The sequence below is a fragment of the Orbicella franksi genome, chromosome 5 (genome assembly GCF_964199315.1).
Source record: "Orbicella franksi chromosome 5, jaOrbFran1.1, whole genome shotgun sequence".
NCBI classification, from domain to species: domain Eukaryota; kingdom Metazoa; phylum Cnidaria; class Anthozoa; order Scleractinia; family Merulinidae; genus Orbicella; species Orbicella franksi.
Genome location: NC_138149.1, coordinates 4,181,311 through 4,205,903, shown reverse-complemented (window position 1 = coordinate 4,205,903; position 24,593 = coordinate 4,181,311). Strand labels below are relative to the sequence as shown.

At 41.8% G+C, this 24,593-nt stretch overlaps 1 protein-coding gene across 4 annotated transcripts; it reads right to left on the bottom strand.

Moving 5' to 3' along the window:
- Positions 1-1,450: 1,450 nt before the first annotated feature.
- On the bottom strand, positions 1,451-24,153 carry LOC145486661 (aspartyl aminopeptidase-like). Of its 4 annotated transcripts, XM_081465369.1 has the most exons (10): positions 23,735-24,153; positions 14,867-14,944; positions 8,445-8,525; positions 7,302-7,371; positions 6,796-6,883; positions 5,560-5,599; positions 4,389-4,490; positions 3,885-3,966; positions 3,523-3,608; positions 1,451-3,345 (listed from the first exon to the last, which is right to left on the bottom strand). In XM_081465369.1, exons 4-10 carry the CDS (start codon positions 7,336-7,338, stop codon positions 3,292-3,294), a joined length of 489 nt encoding a protein of 162 aa, XP_081321495.1. In that variant the 5' UTR covers positions 7,339-7,371; positions 8,445-8,525; positions 14,867-14,944; positions 23,735-24,153; the 3' UTR covers positions 1,451-3,291. The 4 variants fall into 4 exon arrangements, with proteins under 4 accessions (XP_081321495.1, XP_081321497.1, XP_081321496.1 ...); XM_081465371.1 differs by lacking the exon at positions 14,867-14,944; XM_081465370.1 differs by lacking the exon at positions 23,735-24,153 and having other exon boundaries at positions 14,867-15,307.
- Positions 24,154-24,593: the final 440 nt, after the last annotated feature.

Sequence of the window (24,593 nt, the reverse complement as noted above, 5' to 3'; positions counted from 1 at the left end):
GATGTATAACAAAACAAAAAGAAACTGAGGAGCAAGGGCCGATGCGTGATTGTGACAGATATGAAATCTTTGGAGTAAGGTTTTGTGTCCAGTAAAATTGAAAGTATACAGGAGCTTTTCCCAAAGCTTAAGGCAATGCAGCTCATGTAGCGGAGGTCTGCCAGTTCTCGTAACTCATGTAGTATAGTATGCACGAAAAGTCATTCCTTTTTCTGTTTTTTCTTTTTCTTCTTCTTTTTTTTTTTTTTTAAAAGACTGCTGTTATAACAAGTATCGCCAGAAGTCAATATGGTAACTCTTATAACTCTGAGAATAACCCGTAAGCACACATGTCAATCATCATCCACTGGGAAATCGACGGGTTTGCGCACAGAGCCTTTGACCTTATTGGGGAATTATTATGTACAGAAATTTCGCTATTTTATTTGTCTATATATCTAAAATTTTTCTAGCCGTTTTTGTTTTCTGTAAATTAAAAAAGTCAAAATCGAGCTTGCGACAAGAGAACGCTTACAGACTCTAAAGGCTTTATTTTTTTCTCTGACTGCTTCGCGAATCGATTTGTTTGTTAAAATCACATAAACAGAAAAATACTCTTCCGTAGACCACTGGATTCGATTTGCGATCAGTCTCGTCCCTCTTTCTCGACGCGGAGATCAGAGAACGGCGAATCATAGAAAGAAGTTTTCCATAAACCTACTATGCATATGACAAGTATGCATAGTAGGTATATGACAAAGTTTCTCGACGTCTCAGTTTTCGGTCGCAGCAAGGGCTGACGACCGTCGATTTTCTTCGCTATCCACAAGCGACTGTGTTTGGAAACAAAAAACAGTTACCGATGGAATTTAATTGGAATCTTTTGTTCGCTATAAGTGAACTGTACCTTGAATTCAATATTCATGATAACCTGCGATCGGGCGCTCTTTATATATGAAGTATAGATTGTTCGTGGGCACCTCTGGTTCAAAAACATGTTAGATAAAATATTGTGATTGTGTTCTGCATGCAAATTCCGTTTAATTTAGTTTATCTGACAAAACATGCAACAAAGAATAGAAATGTTAACTATAGTATACTCACCGTTTCGAAAAATTCTGGAGGAATTCAGCAAAGTAGCAACACTGAATAACGGACCAGTTTGCAATCAATAAGGAAATCAGGAAACTCGAAAGTGAAAGCTACTGACCTCTCTTAAACAGCTCGTGATCATCACACATGACGTCGTGTCTATTTTAAAATCATTATTTGTCTTGATGTACCTTGACCCGTTCTTGGCATGCTACAATCTCGGTCAGAATAAAATAAGAAGTAAGACCACCCTACCCCCCCCCCCCCCTCTCCAATCAATGATGAACTGACGTTATACCCAAAACGCACCATTTTTCTCATCATTGGAATGGGGGAGGGGTGGTCTTAATTTTTCATTTAAATTGCCCAAGATTGTAGCTGGTTGCCAAAGTACTACATTCAGTGTTATGCAGAGGTTTGCGTGACTTAGAAGGCGTCACTCGATACACAGTTGAAACGGCAAACAGATCAAGGCCACAGCCAAATAACATAAAGTCTAGTAATTCTAGTTTTTAAAATAGTACACGTTTTTACAAGTTATGTTATTTTACTAACTGGGTCCCCACATCTTAGGCCTGCGATTTAACTGAATCCTTGCGTGATTTAGTTTGCGTAAGTTATGAAATGAAAACGCACGCCACGCGAATGACCGTGACGCAAAGTGAAGATGGCGTTTCAAAGCCTAGCCGCCAACGAATTATTTAGTGTTTAGTACAGTGTATATAAAGTGGCCGCGGCTACCGTTTGCTCGTCTCGATGGGGTTTTCTATAGTCTATTTTTCTAGTACAGCTTCGGTTTGGAAAAGATGACGACGGATAAGAGTCCGAAATAGAAAGTGACGCCTAATTAAATATTCGAACGCAAGTTTATCGTGATTGCTTTGACGTGATAGGCCCTTTGCACGATCCGGTCACATTGTACAAAGTCACACATGCTGGTGAGCAAATTGCACAGTAGGACTTCCAAAACAACGCCACTCGTACCAGTCCACCTGGACCTACCTTTGTTTTGGAAGTCCCACTGCGGAACTTGCTCACCAGCATGTGTGATTTTGTACCATGTGACCGGATCGTGCAAAGGGCCTATTCTATGTTCACTAAGAAACTAACCAGATGGTAAATTTTGTTTTCGAAATGCACTAACCCCTTTTAAGCGACCAACCCCTAAAGAGCGGCTTCCTCCATTTCGTCGAGGGTGGCCTCTCAATAGGGGTTCGACTGCAACATCGAATCGGCGAAATCGGATGAAGCACCATAAAAGATGTGAGCAAGAAATGAGCAAACCAAATTATTTTCAAGATTCGTCAGTTTCGCGCGCTAGCTGTATTGCTTGAATAAGTCCTCTTTCCTTCTTCCCTCGCCTTTCCCTTTCTCACAATGTCGCGAAACGTGAACAGCTTGATTCTCAGACAGTCCAAGGTCACTCCCTTTTATTCGGGGAGAGGAGGGACTGCCGAGAGAGAGCGACCTCGAATCCCGGGTAGAACTTGTACTGCAAACAGCAACAGAGAATGTATTCAGCACAGCTGGCTTCATATTTATTAACATTACATTCTATTGTTTCACAAGTTGTGTTATTCCGTGTTTTGGCTTAGTGCCTTGAGTACCACAAGATAAGAAAACACCTCTCGGCTCAGCTTGCTGCTAGTTGTCCTAGTTGGGTTGTCACGCAATGCTGTTCTGTTTCAACGTAGTGGCTACACTTAATGCGTGACGTCCAAGTAAACTATGTTCTCAAACTCATTAATAATTCATCAAGTTTAGCCAAAAGAAATCATGATCGTGACGGTATTTGGATATCTGATCTTAATTAACATAGATTTTACGATTTTATTTCTCCGTTTACTCCCTAGTTTTAGTTTCAATTGAGAAGATATATCAAACTTTCAAGACAGTGTTTGACCACATTCCCGAACACCTCGAAGTTCGTCAAAAATACCCCGCTGCGCGTCTTATTTTCAACTCTTTCGTCGGTGTTTGGAAATGTGGTCAAACATGGTCTTTCTCGTTTGTTCAAGGATAAATTACTAGATCGTGAGAGAGGTAATTTGACACAAAAAAACCTGTCTCTTCTTACTGTTAAACTTTCTATCGATGAACAAAAACATAAACATAGAAAGAAAGAGAAAGAGAGATCAAGATTGCTGGGAGAGCTGCGACACCGTTTTAACGTCTTCAAAGTAACCGTGACTAAACTCAAGCAGTGACACTCGTTTGATTTTAGTCAGTTCCTGCAACGGACTCTAGCACTGATGAAAGTGTCTCGAAGTAATTCTGTGGAGAAAATAGAACAATTAAAAAAATGTAATTTGTTAATTCCCTCAAAAAAATTTCAAAAGAATCCAGTTCATTGGCTTGTCACGCAAAAATTCTCCCCAAGACAGCATTACGTTGCGTGACAACTCAGAACAGCAGAAAAGAACAGTTCTTGACAGAATTCGAAGTGGTCACCTTGAAAAGTTGAGTCTCTTGGTGAATAATGGATGAGCAGCACATCTCACGGATGGAATGCATAGCGAGCTGTGGGCCACCGATATCTAGACATGAACATATCAGTTATCTTAGCTAGTTCCTATCAGTTCTAGGAATGGCATTACAGAGAAATCACGACTTGATCGTGTGTTGTATTCCAGGTGAAACGAGCTTAAGTTCACCTAGGTACTAAGAGGTAAACAGCAAAAGCCTGAAAAAACAAAAACCAAAATGTAGTTCCTCAGGAGAGTAACTTACTACTCTCTGAAGGAAACTCTCCTTGCTTGGCGATCATTCTCTTTATTTTCAGCGCAGAACGCGTAAGTATCTAAATCACAAACCTAAAGTCAAAAGACCAAGCTTGGCGGAGAGTATTGGTCCAATAGTGGATCCACAAGGAGAATCATTTCGTACACAAACTTCCTGTGATACAAGGACGCAAGAAAAAAAACACTTAAGAATCAATCAATTACTCAACCAACTAACCAACCAACCAATCAACCAATCTATCAATCAATCAATCAATCAATCAATCAATCTATAAATCGATCAATCAATCAACCAATCAACCAATCTATCAATCAATCAACCAATCTAACAATTGATCAGTCGTCCCTCTATCCGTCTTGAGTTCAAACAATTAATCAATCAATAATGTTTGATGCATGAGCACAAAGTGGCCAGAAACTCGAGTTCTTCATAATCGACTCGCGTGTTTGTCTTACATTTCGCACGCGTGCCAAACACTAATCTCTCTTAAGCTACATGCGTGTTCACATGTATCCTCACGTTAAGTTGGTGGTCTCTTCCAAATTCATTGCCTTCAAAACAAGTAAGTTCTATACCTGTATTGGCACATCGCTCTTCTCTGCGATCAGCCTTACAACACTTGACGACACAGCTGTTGTTGCATATCGCTGATTGCTGTTAATCTTTATGACTGGGCCCTTGTTGGAATTAAAAGTAAACCAGTTACGCTAAACAAGTCAATAAGTTTGCTAGCATTCACTGCGCCAGGGCATCGACAAAAACAGAATTTTTTCATTCCCTGCAAAACACCTAGACACCACAGCTGTCTGAAACTAGCGAAGAACAAATAATAAGTAGTTTATTAAAACTCTCTGGCAGTCTTATATCATGTTTTTCTGCCGGCTGAGCTTGCGAAAGAGGCAGGAAATGAAGGTCTCTCACACTGAATGGGGGACCTGGGTACGAGTCAGGATGTCAGTTTCACGCTCGGTCACCTGATTCAGTTTTCTTTTCTCGCTGGACAGTGCAACAGTTTTCCCACGCTCTCGCCCCTTAGCAAATTCTTGCCTAAAGTTTATGGAAGTGTATCAACGTTTGAGTAGTTTTATCCTGTTGTTGACTCCGACTCGGTTATGTTGTGATATCGATGTGGATAGAATTGTCAATAAAGTGCTGTTGCATTGTCGTGTGGCGGACAAATGGCATTCAGTGTGTGAGAACCGTTTTTTTTTTTTTAGTTTAGTTTAGTTTTCTATATTTTGGGGGCGTTTTAAATAAAACGATTATTCCACTCGCGCTTGTTGGATATGAGATGACTGATTATAGCCATCTCGGTACTACGCGCCTCGTTGGCTATCTACCATCTCATATCCAAGAGGTACCCGTGGAGTAATTGTTAAACAGCACTCCATTAGCAGGCCAAAGTAGCACTGATTCGAGACTGGTTATAGCTGTCAATAATAATAATTGATAATTAATGACTCAATGCAAGCGCGTGCTACCCAGGCTAACCATTGTCTCATCCAATCTGATTCGTTAATATTCCACGTTAACTATCTGCTATTCACTATTCAGGTTCTGCAATACAAAAAGGTGTAGGACAATTGATTATCACAACCTTGAGCTGTACAAGTTTTTGTACAGTTACTGTAATAATCCCTGGATTGTATCCTAATCATATTTTAGTAAAGTTGAAACTTCATCTTACAACTATCCGGTTTAACCTGAAGAAAAAGTCAGTTATTCAAATGTTCTGTTATTTCTCACCTTATGGAGAGCAGGTTTATGATTTTCTTCATGTTTATCTCTGAAAAGAAAAATCATGATACATAAACACATCAGAATACGTCTTGCCAAAACGTGGTATTATGGAGTAAGTCTTCGCATACTCTTACATTGTATTCGGTTATTAATTTACTCCTTATTTAGACAGATCCTCACAAATGATGAAATCAAACTGTGCAAGTATTGGTGATCAAATTCAAGACTGACAGTGTATGTTTATTATTGAATAGCGACCAGCGAGCTAATATTGAACGTTTTGCACGATTGAAAATATATAACAATACTGAGACGAAAGAAACTTTCTAGAGCTAACACGAAAGATCGTTTGAAGAAAACACTACAGTATTCCGGTGCAATGTTCCAATTACGTAGATTGACAGTTGTATCAAAGAACTGGCGACTTTTTGTTCAAATTAACTCTAGCTTTTACAAGTTGCCGAGTTCCGTTGCAGTTTTACAAAGTTCTGGTTTTCATTTTTCTTGTGTGAAATGAAATAATACCACAGTGACTTCAATGTCATAAAGGGAGAAAAGAATTAATCTACAGTCGACTTTTTATCAACAAGACATGATGGCAAATTAGGAACGGTTGATTTCGGATACTGTGTGCGAAATTTGAAAAGCAAGCCACTAATTGTGGATCAAATTTGAGTTTTTAGCGCAATTCCCAGTTCGGCAATTTCCACGCAACCTGTTGCTCACAGGTTGAGTTGAAGTACTCTTGCTCCCATGGCAATGCATGTACAAATCTTGTGGTTTATCGCCAAATAGTCAGTGATGAGCTTAACTCTGCATTCGAGCCAAGTGGCCCATCAGGCCGAAGCTTATCCTGGTTTCTGTAGCATGAAGCTACCAGGAATATTTCTACTCCCCCCTGGATGGGATGTTTGTCCGTCGCAGGGTTAACTGAGCATTTAAGTTCCCCGGTACCCATTTGCTCACCGGGGCGGAGAGAGCCTCTGTGAGAGTTGCCTTTCCCAAGAGCACAACGCAATGTCACCGGCCAGGGCTCGAACCCGGACCGCTCGATCCGGAGACGAACGCGCACTAACCATGAGGCCACCGCGCCTCACAACCAATTGATGGGAGAACCAATCAAATCGCCGATTTGCAGTACAACACGAGCATTGTCTACCGCACATACATAAAATAAGAGATGTATTATGACACATCAGTTTAATACTAGAAGCAAGCTACTGGATTATACAGTGTACATACGAATAGTTTGGACGAACTGCACGGGCCTGGTCGGCACTGAGAAGAAATGACTTTGGAATTGCTTCCTCAAAACTGGTTGAGTTTCCACCTGCATTGTTGAGAACACGGACAATCATGAGTTATTCGACGTTCAAAGGTTATACTTCCCTTTGTATGTCATCCCAATAAATAAATAAATAAATAAATAAATAAATAAATAAAGTGTCTTTATTGTTCAAAAGATAAAATTACATATCTTATGTTACATTTAAAAATAACAATGTTAATGGGCTACAATATGTCTCTAAATAAGATAGATATTTACATGGAAACAAATACAAAAATCGAATACAAAAAGTACACTATTTACAAAGCTACATTGTACTTAAAAACTATCCTATTAAAGAATGTATTCTTGAAACGGTCCGAATATTAATTCCTCCTCCAAAAAGGGTACACATATATGTTGTGAGAAATGAATTGTGATGAAATAATAACAAAATATGATAAATGTTTCAAATACGTACCCACTGACAGACGGCGCAAAATATGCTCTGTTAGCATGGAGCCCGCACCTTGAGCACTCTGTGAACCAACCTATAGCGAAGACATTGTACATCTTGACCAACGAAACAATAAATAGTGCACTGCATATAAGGAATGAAGAACCAGAACTGCAAAGTTTGTGCACATTAGTTTAGGTATTGGGAATATTTTAAAACCTGTTTACCAGCCACATAAGCTGTTCTTATAAAAATTTAACGTAGTTGTTCCTATTCTAACCTTCTCCTATTTCATTACCAGAAACGTATAGACCACTTTACAACTTAGAGAAATGTAACCTGGCCTCTGTATGAAAGTGAGGTTAGGGTTGACCATCAGGCACTAGTTAGTATGGTGATAGGATAATTTTCATTCACAAAGTATCAACGTTAATTTGTATCATAACAAAGTCAACTCTAGCCTTGCTTTTGCTCAAAGGCGTGATCACTACGCATGGAACTGCAAAATTGGTTCTTTCCTCTTGATGGCCAACCTATTGCTACAGAAAACCAAGCTGCATGTGCTGCTCAACACGTGGTCAGCTGTAATGGCCAATTCCCTGCACGAGACTCATCTGTAGGGCATCATGGTAGTTGTATTCATCAAAACAAATATCCAGTCCAAGATGATGAATACAACTACCGTGATTCCCGGTAAGTGCATATCACAGAGGGAATTAGAAATTGTCTCAGCCACTTCATTTAATTGAATGGCAAGTTAGAGGGTGATTATTGTAACAACAGAAATGTTTGCCATTAAATTTCTTGAAAAACTTACTTGTTGCTAAAAAAAAATAAACTATACCACTTGTTTACAATAATTTATTGTATACTTGCATTGAGCAGTTTTCATTTGAGTGTCAAAAAGTAAACGGTTTTGCATCACTGGCTCGCTACGCTACAGGACAGGCCTAAATAACTTATGCCACCATTACATCCAAACAGAAGTAAAACCAAAACCAATCGTGACTCACTTGCACATGTTTTCCCGTGCTTTGGGTCAGCTACATGTAATTACTTGGAGTTTTGATTGGTTCAGTGGACTGTCTGTGTTCTTTGTGATTAATTGGTGAGAGTAATTACTTTGGTTTTGGCTTTACTCCATCAAAAAGCACTCTATCAGCTTACCTCCTCATTGTCATACAAAGCTATAACACGAATGTTAGGATCTGTTGCCAGAGATGAGCCTTCTAAGGAATGAACAAGGCCCTGTAATTTAAAACAATTCCACAATACCAATCATCAATAAATCACAAAATTTCCCGGAATTGCATAATTATTACTTTTAAATATTTACTCTACATTTAGACTGGAAGGACTTCCACTGGCAAAATACGACATGTTCAATGCTTGGCTAAAGTTAAGCTTGTTAGTCATAGCATATAAGACTTAGAGATTTGGATTGCATATTAATAGCAAGTATTTCATTTGGGATATCCTTTTTTAAAGAAAACATGTTCTCTGTGTTCCTATCGAGATTTAGTATAAATCTACTAGCGTTCTATCACGAAAGGTGTTCTCTGATTGGCTATGCTACTCACTATAGTGAGCAGTGTAGCAGTGAGCGCTTGTTAGAAAACTGGCAGCTTCTTCTTTGTGAGCTCATAATCTAATTGATAAATAGAAACATGAGTTGAAGTTTGGGAGAACAGGAAATGCAGCTGTAGGAACATGAGCTGACAGGCAAGTGTTTCCACACTATTCTAGAGTGTTCCCAAACTTCCACGAGTGGTGATAGTTGATGAGGCCAAAGACCAAATCAACTATCACCTCATAGAAATCGAGAGTGAATAATCTAATTATTTTTAATTACTAGAATTCTACCTGAAATTTACTTCAAATAATGGTTTCCAATTACTTATCGATGTATTATTAAAGTTTGTACCTTAGAAAGATTGCACAGATTGAATCGTCATTTGAAATTGAAGTTGTGCGTGCGCATTACTTTTTTTTTCAATAATTTCACAATTTTTAAAGCCAAAAAGCCATTTATGTTTTTCTTTTAGTCTTCTCAGGAATTTAATTATCCATTTGCATCAAAATATTCCTCCAAAACTTTGTTAAAAAGAAAAAAACATCACCATTTCGTAGATGACCTCCAGCCACTGCACTCTAATGGCTGATAGTATACAAGTAGCTCAGCCAATCAGATTACAGCATTTGCATTGGTATACTAGTATAATTCTACTAAAACTCAGTAGAAACACAGAAAACATGTTTCTATTTCTTTTAGAAAACACCATGCGAAAACAAGAAAACAGCTTGTTTACTTTGATCATCAAATTGTAAATTCTCTTTGCTTGTGCCATCATTATGTCACCAGCTTGTGCCAGTTCTGTGTTTCTATCAAGTTATAGAAACACCATTTTAAACCAATCAGCACACATATCATCATAGGCATGTTTTCTAAATACAGATAAATCATGGATCATTAGCCAACTGGAATGAAGTTATATCTGATCAAGATGAGGGCTGGTGACCTTCAGGGATGGAAACATACTATGCAAAAGCAGCCAGCTGCCTCTATAGAAAAGTGACTTTGAAAATTAACACACAAAAAATGTACAATATGAACCTGCTGTAACGATATTTTGTAATACGGCCTGGTCGCCCAGCGCTTTAGTCAGAATCGACCACGAGTTAAATTGTGTTGACCTGTTGAGCCAGGAATTACAGAGTCTTTACAAAGCTGTCGTCCTTGTTATTTAAACCTTAAAGTTCATTACATGGTGTCAGAAGAGTGGTTACCTTGGATTTACACACAAAGATTCGCGTGAACTCGTGAACGCCACGAACTAACAAACCCGAACAAGCTTACCTAGAAAACCAACATGGCCGCCGCTTCATTTGGTTTGCCTCCACCGGAGCCTCTACAACTCCAGCAAGGGAACACAGCCCAGAAGTGGAAGAAATTCAGACAGAAATGGAGCAATTATGAAATAGCAACCGGCGTAGCACAGAAAGATGAACCAACACGTGTCGCGACTCTACTTACCGTAATCGGCGAAGAGGCTGTCGATGTTTACAACACGCTCACGTGGGATGAAGAAGGCGACGAGCTCAAAATTGAGAAAGTCTTGGAGAAGTTCGAGCTGTTTTGCAACCCGAGGAAGAACACTATCTATGAACGCTATGTTTTTTTCTCGAGAAATCAAGACAGTGGTGAGTCCATCGACCACTACGTGACTGTATTGAAGAACTTAGCGGACACTTGTGAATTTGGAGCACTCAAAGAGTCGCTTATCCGCGATCGGATCGTTTTTGGAATACGAGACTCCTCAGTAAGAGAACGACTCCTGAGAGATGCAAAGCTAACCTTGGAAAGTGCAACCGAGAAAGTCAGGTCAGCCGAGCTCACTCAAATCCAACTGAAGCAAATGGCAGCAGACAAAACAACCGATGAATCAATTAGTGCCATTAACACTGAGAAACCGCCTGAAAAACAGCCTAGTAAATTACCTGTGATTGATTGCAAATTTTGTGGCAGAAGACATCCAAGAAACAAGAATCTTTGCCCTGCATATGGTTCAAAGTGCCAGAAGTGTGGTCTAGCAAACCATTTTGCAATAAAGTGCAAAACAAGGGAAACAAGACCACCGAAAACAGGCAAACGACTCCACCTGGTTGAAATAGAAGATGATACTGAAGACGAATTCGCTATCGACATGGTCACTCACAAAATCGGAGCACTGCACACCGAGAGTAATGATAAAGTTGCAAGTCAGTTGTTTGTGACGATGATGGTAAACGACAATGCATATGTCAAATTCCAGCTTGACTGTGGAGCAACCTGTAACCTTCTACCACTGAAGGACTATGCAAAAGTTATGGGAGATCCTGATGACCTCTATATTGAGAAAAGCAAGGCCAAGTTAACCATGTACAACGGAGCCGTTATGTACCCGGTGGGGAAGTGCAAGCTCAAGTGCACGAGAGATGGCTCGTCCCATGTCCTTGAGTTCCAAGTTGTTGACGGAGATGTGAGACCACTTCTGAGTGCAGAAACATGCCAAAGGTTGAATTTCTTAAAAGTGCTGGTGAAAGACTCCTTCCATCATGTGGATACAGTGACTCAAGACAGCCAGTTTACACCATCAACGTTGAAGACAGTCATTGATGATGACCTCTTGACAGAGTATGCAGATGTTTTTGAAGGCCTTGGATGCCTCGCAGACCCTTACCACATAGAGATCGACCCAACAGCACAACCAGTGATACACCCACCCCGCAAGGTACCTGTTACCCTAAGAGAGCCATTAAGACTGGAATTGGAAAGAATGGTAAATGAGAACATCCTGGCCCCAGTGAGCGAAGCAACAGATTGGGTATCAAGTATGGTTACAGTGGTCAAGCCCAACAAGCTCAGAATATGTATCGATCCTAAAGATCTAAACAGAGCCATCAAGCGGCCTCACTACCCTCTCCCTACTGTTGAAGAAGTTGCCACCAGTCTAAGCAAAGCAAAGGTGTTCTCTGTACTTGATGCCAAAAGTGGGTTCTGGCAGGTGCCGCTAGATGACGCTTCCAGCAGACTTACGACCTTTAATACCCCATTTGGTCGGTACCGCTGGTTGCGCATGCCCTTTGGCATCTCCTCAGCACCCGAGGAATTCCAGAAAAGGATGAATGATACCTTTGGAGATATTAAAGGCACTGCAGTGATTGCTGATGACCTTTTGGTGTACGGAGAAGGTGACGACATGGAGACTGCCACCTCAGATCATGACAAGAACCTAAGGATCGTCCTTGAAAGAGCCAGAGAGAGAAATCTCACCCTCAACAAAGACAAAGTCCGTTTGAGACTTACTGAAGTACCTTACATCGGCCATTTGCTTACAGCCGATGGACTGAAACCAGACCCAAAGAAAGTAGAGGCAATCCTGATGATGCCAAAGCCCACTGATGTAAAGTCAGTAAAGAGGTTCCTGGGAATGGCAAATTACCTCTCAAAGTTCTTGCCGCATTTGTCCACAGTCACGGAACCACTGAGGCGACTAGAAGACAAACATGTTGAATGGCACTGGAATGAAGTCCACGAAAGAGCCTTCACAGACGTAAAGCAACTCATCACTAATCATCCCGTGCTGCGCTACTATGATGTGTCAAAAGAGGTCACCCTGCAGTGCGACGCATCTCAATCAGGTCTTGGGACCGCTCTGTTGCAGGAGGGCCAGCCAGTAGCTTTCGCATCAAGGGCGCTAACAACCTCAGAGAGAAATTATGCTCAGATTGAGAAGGAACTTCTCGCGATTGTACACGCGTGCGAGCGGTTTGATCAGTACCTGTTCGGCCGAGAGGTCACCGTCGAGACTGACCACAAGCCCCTGGAGGCTATACTAAAGAAACCACTACTCACAGCCCCAAAGAGACTCCAGCGAATGATGATGCGCTTGCAGAACTACCAGCTTAAAGTTGTCTACAAAAAAGGCCAAGAGATGTACATCGCAGACACCTTGAGCAGGGCATACCTACCCTTACCAAACCATATCTCACAAAATGAACTAGAATTCATTCGATCTGTAGAGGAAGTCGACATGACCAAACATCTTGCTGTGACCAGAGAGCGTCTCGCAGAATTTCAACAGGAAACAAAGGATGATGCAGTCCTGCAGCAGCTGAAGCAGACTATTGAGCTGGGGTGGCCAGAGAGAAGAGAAGCAGTCCCTTCAGAAATCCGTGCATATTACTCTTACCGAGATGAACTGACAGTACAAGATGAAATACTCTTCAGAGGGAACAGAGTCGTAGTGCCAGCAGCTATGAGATCTGAGATGCTAAAGAAAATCCACGCAAGCCACATTGGCATTGAGGGCTGCCTTCGGCGAGCAAGGGAAATCCTGTATTGGCCTGGAATGACTTCAGCCATCAAGGACTGTGTCTCTTCCTGCGGGACATGCAATTCACTTCGCATGGAACAACCCAAAGAGCCCCTCATGCCACAGAAAGTACCCGACAGGCCCTGGTCAAAGGTTGCGGTGGATCTGTTTACACTGGATAAGACAGAGTATGTCATTATAGTGGATGACTACTCCAACTTCTTTGAGTTACGAGCCCTGTCCGATACGAGAGCTTCGTCAGTAATTACAAGTCTGAAGTCGCAGTTTGCCAGGCACGGCATCCCCAACACAGTCAGAAGTGATAATGGTTCTCAATTCTCCTCATCAGATTTCAAAACATTTTCTCAAGAATGGGACTTCGAGCATATCACTTCCTCTCCATACCATGCTCGATCAAACGGCAAAGTCGAGAATGCAGTTAACACGGCCAAACGAATCCTCAAGAAAGCAAAGCTAGACCACAAAGATCCCTACCTGGCTCTTCTCGACTGGAGGAACACTCCAACCGAAGGGCTCGATTCCTCCCCAGTACAGAGGCTGATGGGAAGGAGAACCAGGACTCTCCTCCCAACTTCAGCAAGATTATTGAAACCCAAACTTCCAAAGCCTGTCAAGAAACTCATAACAAAGAAAAGGCAGAAACAAGCACATTACTACAACAGAGGGGCCAAACTACTAAAAGAGCTCAAACCTGGAGATATAGTAAGAATGAAGCCAGATCCAAAAGATCGAACAAAGCTGTGGAAGAAAGCAACATGTCTCCAGGAAGTTGCGCCAAGATCCTATGAAGTAGTCATCGAAGGGAAGAGATACAGGAGAAACAGAAAGGATTTGATAGCGACACAAGAGAGTCCTGCAATCGATAGCCACGCAGAGGAACCAGATGAGCCACTCCCGTCGGACGACCAGTCCCAGAGAGTCATTGACCCAGTTCAGCCAGGCACGCCTTTACCTGCCCACACAACTCCAGAGCGACCAGGGACCCCTCAAAGGCCGCCAGAGATCCCACAGCCATCTGAAAGAAGATCCACCAGAGGGCGTTTAATTAGGACCCCAATCCGTTTCAAAGACTACTGCCCACCCTGAGGGGTGCAGTCAAGCAGAACTGTAACTTTGTTGTGTTTTCCATTTGAACTATGTTAGGATGGACTTTGTGCAGGGCATTTAAATCTGCCTTTGTGGACATCTTTCATTCTTTATTTTACAGACTTAATCGTGATATTGTTTTATTTGTTGCCACTTGGAGTTTGTGTCATGTTGTATTTAAGAAAGAGGAGGATGTAACGATATTATGTAATACGGCCTGGTCGCCCAGCGCTTTAGTCAGAATCGACCACGAGTTAAATTGTGTTGACCTGTTGAGCCAGGAATTACAGAGCCTTTACAAAGCTGTCGTCCTTGTTATTTAAACCTTAAAGTTCATTACACCTGCCTTAGCTCGAAGGATTGATTTGGCTCAAGGCAAGTTTTCATTAACATGTGGATTCTTGGGGTCTTACATGTTTGTACATACTGTTACTGGAGTAAACTGTGATGGAGTCGCCATGCAGCTTGTCATCCTACAGCAGCAAGTAACACTCGCAGCCAATTCGTGCTTTAGATAAGATACACTGTCACAATCTAGTGCAGAACAATGTGACATAAAGCCATAAAATTTTCATATTTTGCTTGGTGCAGCATAGATTTCAAGTGCAATATCCATGTAGGTTGTACCTGAAGAGCACAGAAACAGCTGACTTGATTGTCCAGTCTTGGTGAGAAAATAAACTCTTCTAATGCACCTCCCAAGGTCTATAAAAACAACCACATACATCAAAAAACCACTACAAATGTTTTTCAATTTTCAAGTGTTGAGCAAACTGGACAAAAAGACTGAGGGGCAGAGGAGGGTAGCATAACTATGATGCACACACTTCCCCTCCTGGAGTGGAACCTGAGAGAATAGGGTGCTTGAAGCTTCAGAAACTTGAAAAACCATTCAGTGAGAACTCACATTGTAATAAAAGAAGTGAAAACATCAAACTCTATCGCAGGTCTTCATCATTCCAAGAATTATTAATAAATGTTTGTTGTGTTAGCTTACATGAAGTATTGTTCAAGTTAGTTACGTGCGAGATGCATGTTGGTTATTAAAGATGGCGTCTTGAAGTAAACACGTGTTGTTCACTGCAGACTATCGTAAGTCCAAATAACTCGACACAGTGGCAACGGGAAGCTCCCAATAGCCTTTAAACTGAAGAAGAAACAGACAAAACGGAAACATGGGAGACCAAGGTGCACACGAGGCTGGAATTCAAGCTGAACAACCTCAAGTAGTTGAAGAGCCGAACGAAGCTGGCGCTCACGCCGCACAACCAGCCGCACAACCACAAGTCGCCGCAGCTGTACAGCAGCCCATGGTTCAACAAATACCCATGGCGAGTTACCAAGTTCCACCACCTGAAAAGTTCACCTTCAAACCCGAAGAATGGTCCCATTGGATCAAGCGTTTCGAACGATTTCGAAAAGCGACTGGACTCGACCAAAAGGACGGCGAGAGCCAAGTGAATACTTTGATTTATTCGATGGACGAAGAAGCTGACGACATCGTAGTGTCATTCGGACTGACAACTGAAGAAGCAAAGCAGTACAACGTAGTGAAAGGCAAGTTTGAAACTCATTTTGTGGTAAAGAGAAACGTAATATTTGAAAGAGCCAAGTTCAACCTGAGAAGTCAATAAGATGGTGAGTCAGTGGATAATTTCATAACAGATTTGTATTGTCTTACTGAATACTGCGAATTTGGAACACTAAGAGACGATCTCATCCAAGATAGAATCGTGGTAGGGATAAAAGACAAGAAGCTCTCTGAACAACTGCAACTGGATTCCAAGCTGACTTTAGAGAAAGCAATTACAAAAACCAGGCAGTCGGAGACAGTTAAAAAGCAGCAAACGTTCCTACAGGAAACCAAATCTGACCCACCACCAGCGCATGTTGATCGTTTGTCCAAAGCAAAGGGAAAAGATTCTAAAGAAGATATGAAGAAGAAAAAGAAACCACCCAAGTCTAAAAATGGGAAGACTCCTGAAGCACAATGTTCAAGGTGCATGGGTCAACCACACCCAAAGAGACTATGTCCAGCCAGAGAATCGAAATGTAACAAGTGCTCCAAAGTAGGACATTGGGCAAAGGCCTGCAGATTTCAATCCGACAAGAGAGTGGGTGAAGTGAATTTTCCTGGGAGACAAGAAGAAGGAGAGTTCTTCCTAGGTGAACTCACTGAACTATCTGCTGCCCAATGAAGTACAGAAGATTCATGGAAAGCTAAAGTTTCATTGAATGGACTGCAAGCAGAATTTAAATTGGATACCGGTGCGGATGTAACAGTAATTCCACCTAGCCTGTATCACAGTTTGCAACCAGTTCCATCACTTAGCAAGACCACCAGGCTACTCATGGGTCCATGTAAACAGAAACTGAGCTGTCTAGGAACTTTCATAGCAGAGTTGCAAGTGCAAGATAAGATTGCTAAGGAGCAAGTGTATGTAATAGAAGATTTGGAGTGACCTTTGCCAGGAAGAAAGCAAGCTGAACTTCTAAAGCTGATAAGCAGACTTGACAGCCTGAGCAGTGATGACTACAAGAGTAAAGTAGCAGACAAATACCCCAAGTTGTTCGAAGGTCTAGGTGTCATGAAGGACAGTTACCGTATCACACTCAAAGAAGATGCTAAACCTTTCCAAGTGTCAGTTCCAAGGAAAGTACCCTTCCCCTTGTATCAGAAAACAAAAGAAGAATTAGACAGGATGTTGGAGACAGGAGTCATATCCAGAGTTGACCAACCCACTGATTGGTGCGCTCCCATGGTGGTGACCCCGAAGAGCAATGGCAAGGTCTGGGTCTGCATCAACCTGAGCAAGCTGAATGAGTACGTTAAGAGGGAGAACCATCCACTTGCCGCAGTAGACACAACTCTCGGAAGATTGGCAGGTTCCAGAGTGTTCCCTTAACTTGACGCCAACTCAGGATTCTGGCAGATAAAGCTAGCGTGGGAATCAAGACCACTGACAACATTCATCACTCCATGGGTCCGTTTCTGTTTCAATGTGTTGCCCTTCGGAATCAGTTCTGGTTCTGAGAAATTCCAGAAGAATATGAGTCAGATCCTCCAGGGATTAGATGGCGTGGAATGCAACATAGATGACGTTTTAGTCCATGGCAAAGATGAGACTGAACACGATCAGAGGTTAGAAGCAGTACTCAAGTGTCTGGTTGAAGCTGGCGTGACACTCAACCTAGACAAATGCCAGTTCAGCACAGACAGAGTCAAGTTCATTGGACACCTTATAAGCTTCAGTGGAATTGAGGCAGATCCTGAAACGCTACAAGCAATTGCAGACCAACCGCCACCTCAGAACGTACAAGAAGTGAGGACATTTCTGGGCATGGTGAACCAACTAAGCAAGTTTTCCGAGCACCTCGCTGACAAGACAAAGAGCATCAGAGACCTTCTTCACAAAGGGAACCAATGGACATGGGGAAGTGACCAACAGAAAGCATTTGAGCAGATCAAATCTGACCTCACACGAGCTCCAGTATTGGCTCTGTACGATCCAAGAAAGGAAACCAAAGTGGCAGCTGATGCTTCATCCTTTGGCCTAGGTGGGGTAATTCTTCAACTCCAACCTGACAACTCCTGGCGACCAGTCTCATTCATATCGCGAGCGATAACGCCCACTGAAACCAGATATGCACAAATCGAAAAAGAAGCCCTAGCGCTGACATGGGCATGCGAACGATCCTGGGAGTACATTATGGGAAAATCAATCTCTGTGGAAACAGACCATAAACCCCTGGTGCCACTCCTGAGTACTCACACACTGGATCAACTTCCACCAAGAATTCAAAGATTTAGAATGCGACTGATGAGATTCCACTTCAAGGAGATCAAGCATGTTGCTGGAAAGAAGATGTACATAGCCGATGCACTTTCAAGACTCCAACCCCGAAGCCAGACAGTGAAGTCAACAATTGACGATGACGAAATGCATGCACACATTGGAAGCGTGATCTCATCACTGCCTGCCTCAGACGCACGATTACAGCAGATCATAGAAGCACAGGAGGAGGATCCTGTCTGCAGGCAGATCAAAGTGTACTGCTGTGAGGGATGGCCTGACAAGTATTCATTAAACGATGCAATGAAACCTAATTGGTCAAGCAGGGGTGAACTGTCTGTGGTGCAGAACATTCTGCTCAAAGCATCCAGGATCGTGATCTCTTCTTCCATGCGTCTTGAGATACTGGATAAGATCCACGAAGGACACCAGGGAATCACTAAGTGTCGTGAGCGGGCCAAAAACTCTGTCTGGTGGCCAGGACTCAGCCGAGAAATCCAGGATCTGGTGCAACAATGCAGAGTTTGCGCTCTTCAAAGGGACAACAAGCCTGAACCGCTTATCACGACACCCTTACCTGACCGTCCCTGGCAAATCGTAGCCACAGACCTCTTCGAGCTGAAAGGCGTTAACTACCTTATTGTTATAGACTACTTCTCAAGATACGTGGAAGTAGCAGCCATGCAGAAGACTACAAAGTCAAGGGAGGTCATTAGAGCACTTAAGTCGATATTTGCAAGACATGGGATCCCAGAGCAAGTGCGATCTGACAATGGTCCTCAGTTTGACAGTGTAGAATTCTCTTACTTTGCCAAGGAATGGGGATTCAAGCATAGCACAAGTAGTCCTCGATTTCCCCAAGCAAATGGAGAAGTTGAGCGTGGAGTTAGAACTGTGAAGAATCCTTCTAGCAAAGGAAAAAGACCCTGCTAAAGCATTACTAGCCTATCGCTCAACACCACTAGCATGCAAGTTCTCTCCTGCCCAGTTGCTGATGGGAAGGCAGATTAGGAACAGTGTTCCGTTATTCCACCCCCAGCTGAACCCAGAGTGGCCTGACTTGGATAACCTGCATGCACGAGAAAGCATGAGCAAATTGAAGCAGGAAACAGTGTTCAACACCAGGCACAAAGCCAAGCCCTTGCCTTCAATTGGACCGGGTACTGAAGTTTTCGTCAAGGACCTTCAGCGGTCAGGAAAAGTCATTGAAGCAGCATCAACACCTCGGTCATATAAAGTTGAAACACCGACCAGCACGATAAGAAGAAACCGTATTCACCTTACTCCACTGCCAAATCAGCAGGAGCAACATGAGCGACCGACACCAATGGTGAACCAAGTTTCCGCAGAAGACATTCCCATTACAAAGGGAGACATTCAAGTACCCCCTGTAACACCCATTCTTGCTACTAGGCCTAAGAGAATTATAAAACCATCGCTGAAAGTTAGAGAGAATCTAGGTTTAGTTTGAGATGACGCTGTGTTATAAGATTCCATATTGTTTGTCAGTCTTCTCATGCTTGGTTCGTTCCCTAGATACTCTTGAACAATGGGGGGAGATGTTGTGTTAGCTTACATGAAGTATTCTTCAAATTAGTTACGTGCGAGATGCATGTTGGTTATTAAAGATGGCGTCTTGAAGTAAGCACGTGTTGTTCACTGAAGACTATCGTAAGCCCAAATAACTCGACAGATTTAACCACGAAAATAAGTCAAACATCAATAAAAATCTCCCCACAAAAGGGAAAAAATCAACCAAAATAAGTGTGCCAGTAACATACTTTTAGTGCTTTCTTTGATATCTGGTAGATTTTGTGATCTGTGTGGTAGACAGAGAGGTTTGGTCTGTATGAACCGTACCGTGTATCTGGGAGATTTCAGGAAAAACTGGGATGTTTGGCATACATGTAGGGGTGAATACCAGCATAGTCAATCACATCCAATCAAATTGTCAAACTCACTTGAAGTCAATCTATGGATTGAGTTTGATAGATTTCAGCAATTGAACGAAATCAATCTCGCACAAAAATGATTAGTCAATCAAACTCAATCAAACGTTTCATTTCCGAGCTCTTGATTTTCGCAAAACTGTTGCTGAAAATCAATTACAAGGTTTTTGAGGCTCGAGTTACTACGGTAGAACACGTGTTTTTTGTGCTTTTGAGACCACATAGCTTGATCTTTGTTCAACGAATTTATTCACTGAACACAACTGAACACAATCCATTAGACTGTGTTCAATTGAGTTGGGTTGCCAAACTCAATAAAACACAATCTAATGGATTGCATTCAGTTGTGTTCAATTGAGAGGTATTGGTTTGGAAATCGAACTCACTCAAAGTTTGATGTATGATTTTGTTGGATTGCCAAACTCAATCAAACTAAATCTACTGGTTGAGTTTGATTGCGTTTGATTTCTCCATGTTTGATTGACTATACTAGGATGTGTATACCCTCAACATTGGGCAATTCCAGAAAATATCCATACCCAACTACGGACGGCTTCATTGTTTTAACCCCCCCCCCCCCTTGCCTTCGGAAATTCTAGAATGCGTTACCTCCCCAAGCCCTCAGAATTCCATAATCGTGAACCCCCCTACCCTTCGGAATTTCTGCTTTTTTTGGAAGTACATTTTTGACTTGGCAACGCCTATATGAACAAAGAACATGAATTTATGCCTCCTCAATGTTGTGATCTGACGGCACCAGGCGACAAGCTTTACTCTTCAGCAACAAAAAACACCTACTGCGTGTGACCGGGCTGTGCAAACTCCTGTCTGAATTTGGCTACAAATATAAACACCACTCATGGTAATTTTCCTCCTCTTTGTTTTCTTGTGTTGTTTTGATGTTTACAAGGCAAAATAGCTCAAATTCAGACTGTTAAAATCTTTTGGTGGTCAAAAATAACGTCTAATATGCTTAATAATCTGGCAGGCATTCCTTGGAAGCAAGGGACTGGTGCAAATTTTTCTGCCATTCATCGGACGGGAGACAGGAGTAACAAGAAACTTACAAGCAGTAAGTAAGATACATGTGACCTTTCACATGAAAACGTGTATTAACGGCTTTCCGTTTTCGAACAGAATTCTGTTTAGAAGCGTTTGAAAGCCGTTTGAAAGAAATTTGCATTTGTTCGAACGACCTGGGTCATCCGTTCAAAAAAAATTTGCATCCGTTCGAACGGCTTGATCACCCGTTCGGTAGAAACGTCCAGCCGTTCAAACGACTTGCTCACCTGTTTGTTAAAAACATTCAACTGTTCGAACGACTTCCTCACCCATTTGGTAAAAACATCCATCCGTTCGAACGACTTGCTCACCTGTCCGATAAAAGCGTCCAACCGTTCAACAACTTGCTCACCCATTTGTTGAAAACATCCAACCATTCGAACGACTTGCTCACCCGTTCGCTGGAACATCCATCTGTTCAAACGACTTGAGTAAACCGTTGAACGGCTTTGATCATCCGTTCAGGAAAAAAATATCAAGGCATACGTGCGGTTGTCTCTACCTGTTCGCATACTCACGTGTTCATATCAAGTACACGGAAAAAATCCCTTCGATCACTTGAATAGTCTGCTAGCAGATTACGCGACAATCACAAAACATCTCCAAATAATGAAGCTCATAAAGAAACAGTCCACATAGAAAAATCGAACTACGGTGTAGTTAGCCTGGGATCCAACGGTTTTTGCTTCTGAATCCCGATTCAGAAGTGTTGTTTTAGTTTTCTTCTTCTTGCGTGATCTGTGAGCGAAGACAAAATGTACTGTTGCTAAACTGTTGTTGCCAAAGGCCTTATCTCTGTCTCAAGCTGTAAAGTTATTTTGAGACATTCTCGATTCACACGTTGCTTGCATGTGACCAAAATCTTCCACCGTCAGTGATAAAATCTCCCGAATGATTTATTCGTGAACGAAAACTCTCACCAAGAATGACTTCAACAAGGTTTAGACTTTTTATGGAGAAGCTGCAAGAAGTTGTCCGCTTGCGGACGCAAAAAGAAGTTCTTGCGCGTGCATTATGTTTGGGCTGTACTGAAAGACAAAGGATTGACAAAGACTCCCATAAATGACCGTGTATAAAAGAATTCAGCTTTTTCGATCTGCTTCAGCAAACTGTTACGAATGGTCTCTGCCTTTCAAGTTTACTTTCTTTGGCTTTCAGTGGTGAAATAAAGTAGTCACAGGAACAGTTTCAACGATTAAAAGCCATCCGTTCGAAATTATTTTTAAGTGAAATGTGTAGCGGCACAGCACCATTCAAAATAAACAAAACAAATTATAATTATCAAGTTTATAAGCTGTTCGTGACTTCTCGTTCGAAGATTTCATGAGCTGTTCGAACGTTTAGATCACCTGTTCGACATTCTTTAATGAACCGTTCGAACGGTTCCGTTACCCGTTCGGAATGTTTTACGAGCTGTTCGAACGGTTAGGCTACCTGTTCGCAATTTTTCCTGAGTCGTTCGAACGGTTAGGCAACCCATTCGTAATTTTTCCTGTGCTGTTCGGATGGTTAGGCTACCCGTTTGCAATTCTTCCTGAGCCGTTCGAACGGTTAGGCTACCCGTTCGCAAATTTTTCCTGAGCCGTTCGAACGGTTGGGCTACCCGTTCAGAATACTTAATCACCCGTTCGAACGCTCATTGAAACCCGTTTCAAACGGCTTGGTGACCCGTTTGTAACCCGCTTAATAGCCGTTTGTTTCACTCGTGTAACGGAAAGTCATTAATACACGTTTTCGCGTGAAAGGTCACACATATTCAGATTTTATGCATGTGACAAGAAATTCATCAAGGTAAATGCCAAACCCACGATTTACTGTTCACTTCTATAAGTTATGAGCGTAAACACGTGTCTGATCAATCGATGCTTGTCTTCTGCTTCCGCGGTCATACGTTCGTGGTTTCTTTACGAACTACAAAAGTCCACAACAACAGCGTTTTCGAGGAACTCACTCTACTCTTTCTACTCCAGAAATCCCACCTGTGAAATCCCCCCATGCCTTCAGATTTCCAATCGTAAATAGCCCCCTATTCCTTCGGAATTCCAGTTCAAAGAACCCCCCCTCCCCTTTGGAAATCCTAAAAGCCGTCCGTGGTATAGGTATGGATATTTTCTGGAATTGCCCATTGCTGCTCAGTATAACAGGTATGTAACATCCTTTATGTACCAGAATGTACACTCGCCTATGGTTGCTCCAATGTCAGGGTCAAATATGTCGTCAGTAAATCTTAGTAGCAAGTTGTGTTTGCATGGAAACCGTTATAAAAATTAGTTGACTAATTCAATTGTAATGTTTGTATTAAATACATGTGTATTTTTCTATTACATTCAACAGTTTAATTAGTTAATGTAATAATTTAATTCTTATGTTTAAGTCATCGTGATAACTCTATATAGTTTCTGCTGACTCAATAAAATTAAATGTAGATGTAGATGTACAGTGTAGATGGAGATGTGTAAGTAGAAATTTGAAAGCACATCCAAAATATCGCAAAAAAATTCTTCACATAAATTATGATTTTTTAAAGCTGCATCTATAAATCCATACCGCATCAATACAAAACGATATCTATTTATTTTCATACATACATTACATTCACATTCAACTACATAAGAAGTACTTGGTAACCTTAAAAAGGTTAGTGGCATAATAATTACAAGCGACTTCACATCCACTATACGTAAGCTTACCTTGATTTTCCTACGCCACTTTCTCCGATGATCAAGATCTTTAGCGTGGTAAGAACATCGTTGTCCATCTTTCGAGTAAAAGCTGGATCTTTGCAGCAGCTTTTAAAATCCTCAACGGTTGATTTCTGGCTGAATTCGACCGAAATTTCAGCTAAATTTGTTCCATTCGTCATATTGTTATTTTCCTCGAAGAAACGTATTTACATTTAGACGAGAGACCGCTGACAGAGGAACAAGCGGCGAATAATAGAGCATCATGGGACAGTATCAAGTTGACTCATTCCCAGTCGTCTCTCAAAACTCAACCAAGAGGACCGCAATGCGAGCAAAGGTTGCAGGCTGAATGCAAAATAATTGTGCACAATGTAATATTGAAATGAAAAACTATTTTCCAGTCATCGGCATTCATCCTTTCCTTGCAGCAGTAACTGTTATAACTCGGAATCAATATCAGGAACCATAGCTCAGACTATGAACTAGACGGGAAACCTCCACTTCTTGCCTCGGGCTGGAATAATTATATATGTAAAGGCAGGAATTTCACGAGTTATAGACTGAGGGGTAGATATTTTACCCTGGATGTACCTTAAATTAATAAGATTTAGATTTTAAGTCGTTTGGAGTCGGCTGGTTGACATGAATCCAAAATTAGTGACCATCTGACGGCTTGACTAGCCTCTGCGCAGAGGCCGGTTAGGCTCGTCACGCAATCCTCCCATCTCAACTTGTCGGGGAGGAGTTCGTGTCAAGAAGAAGAAGAATAACTTTATTTAACGAGAGTAAAAATATTTTACAGTTAGCACAGATAACCTAGAGGCCCTGGCCAAGTTAAGTCAAACTAGTGGCCCTGGTCAAGCCA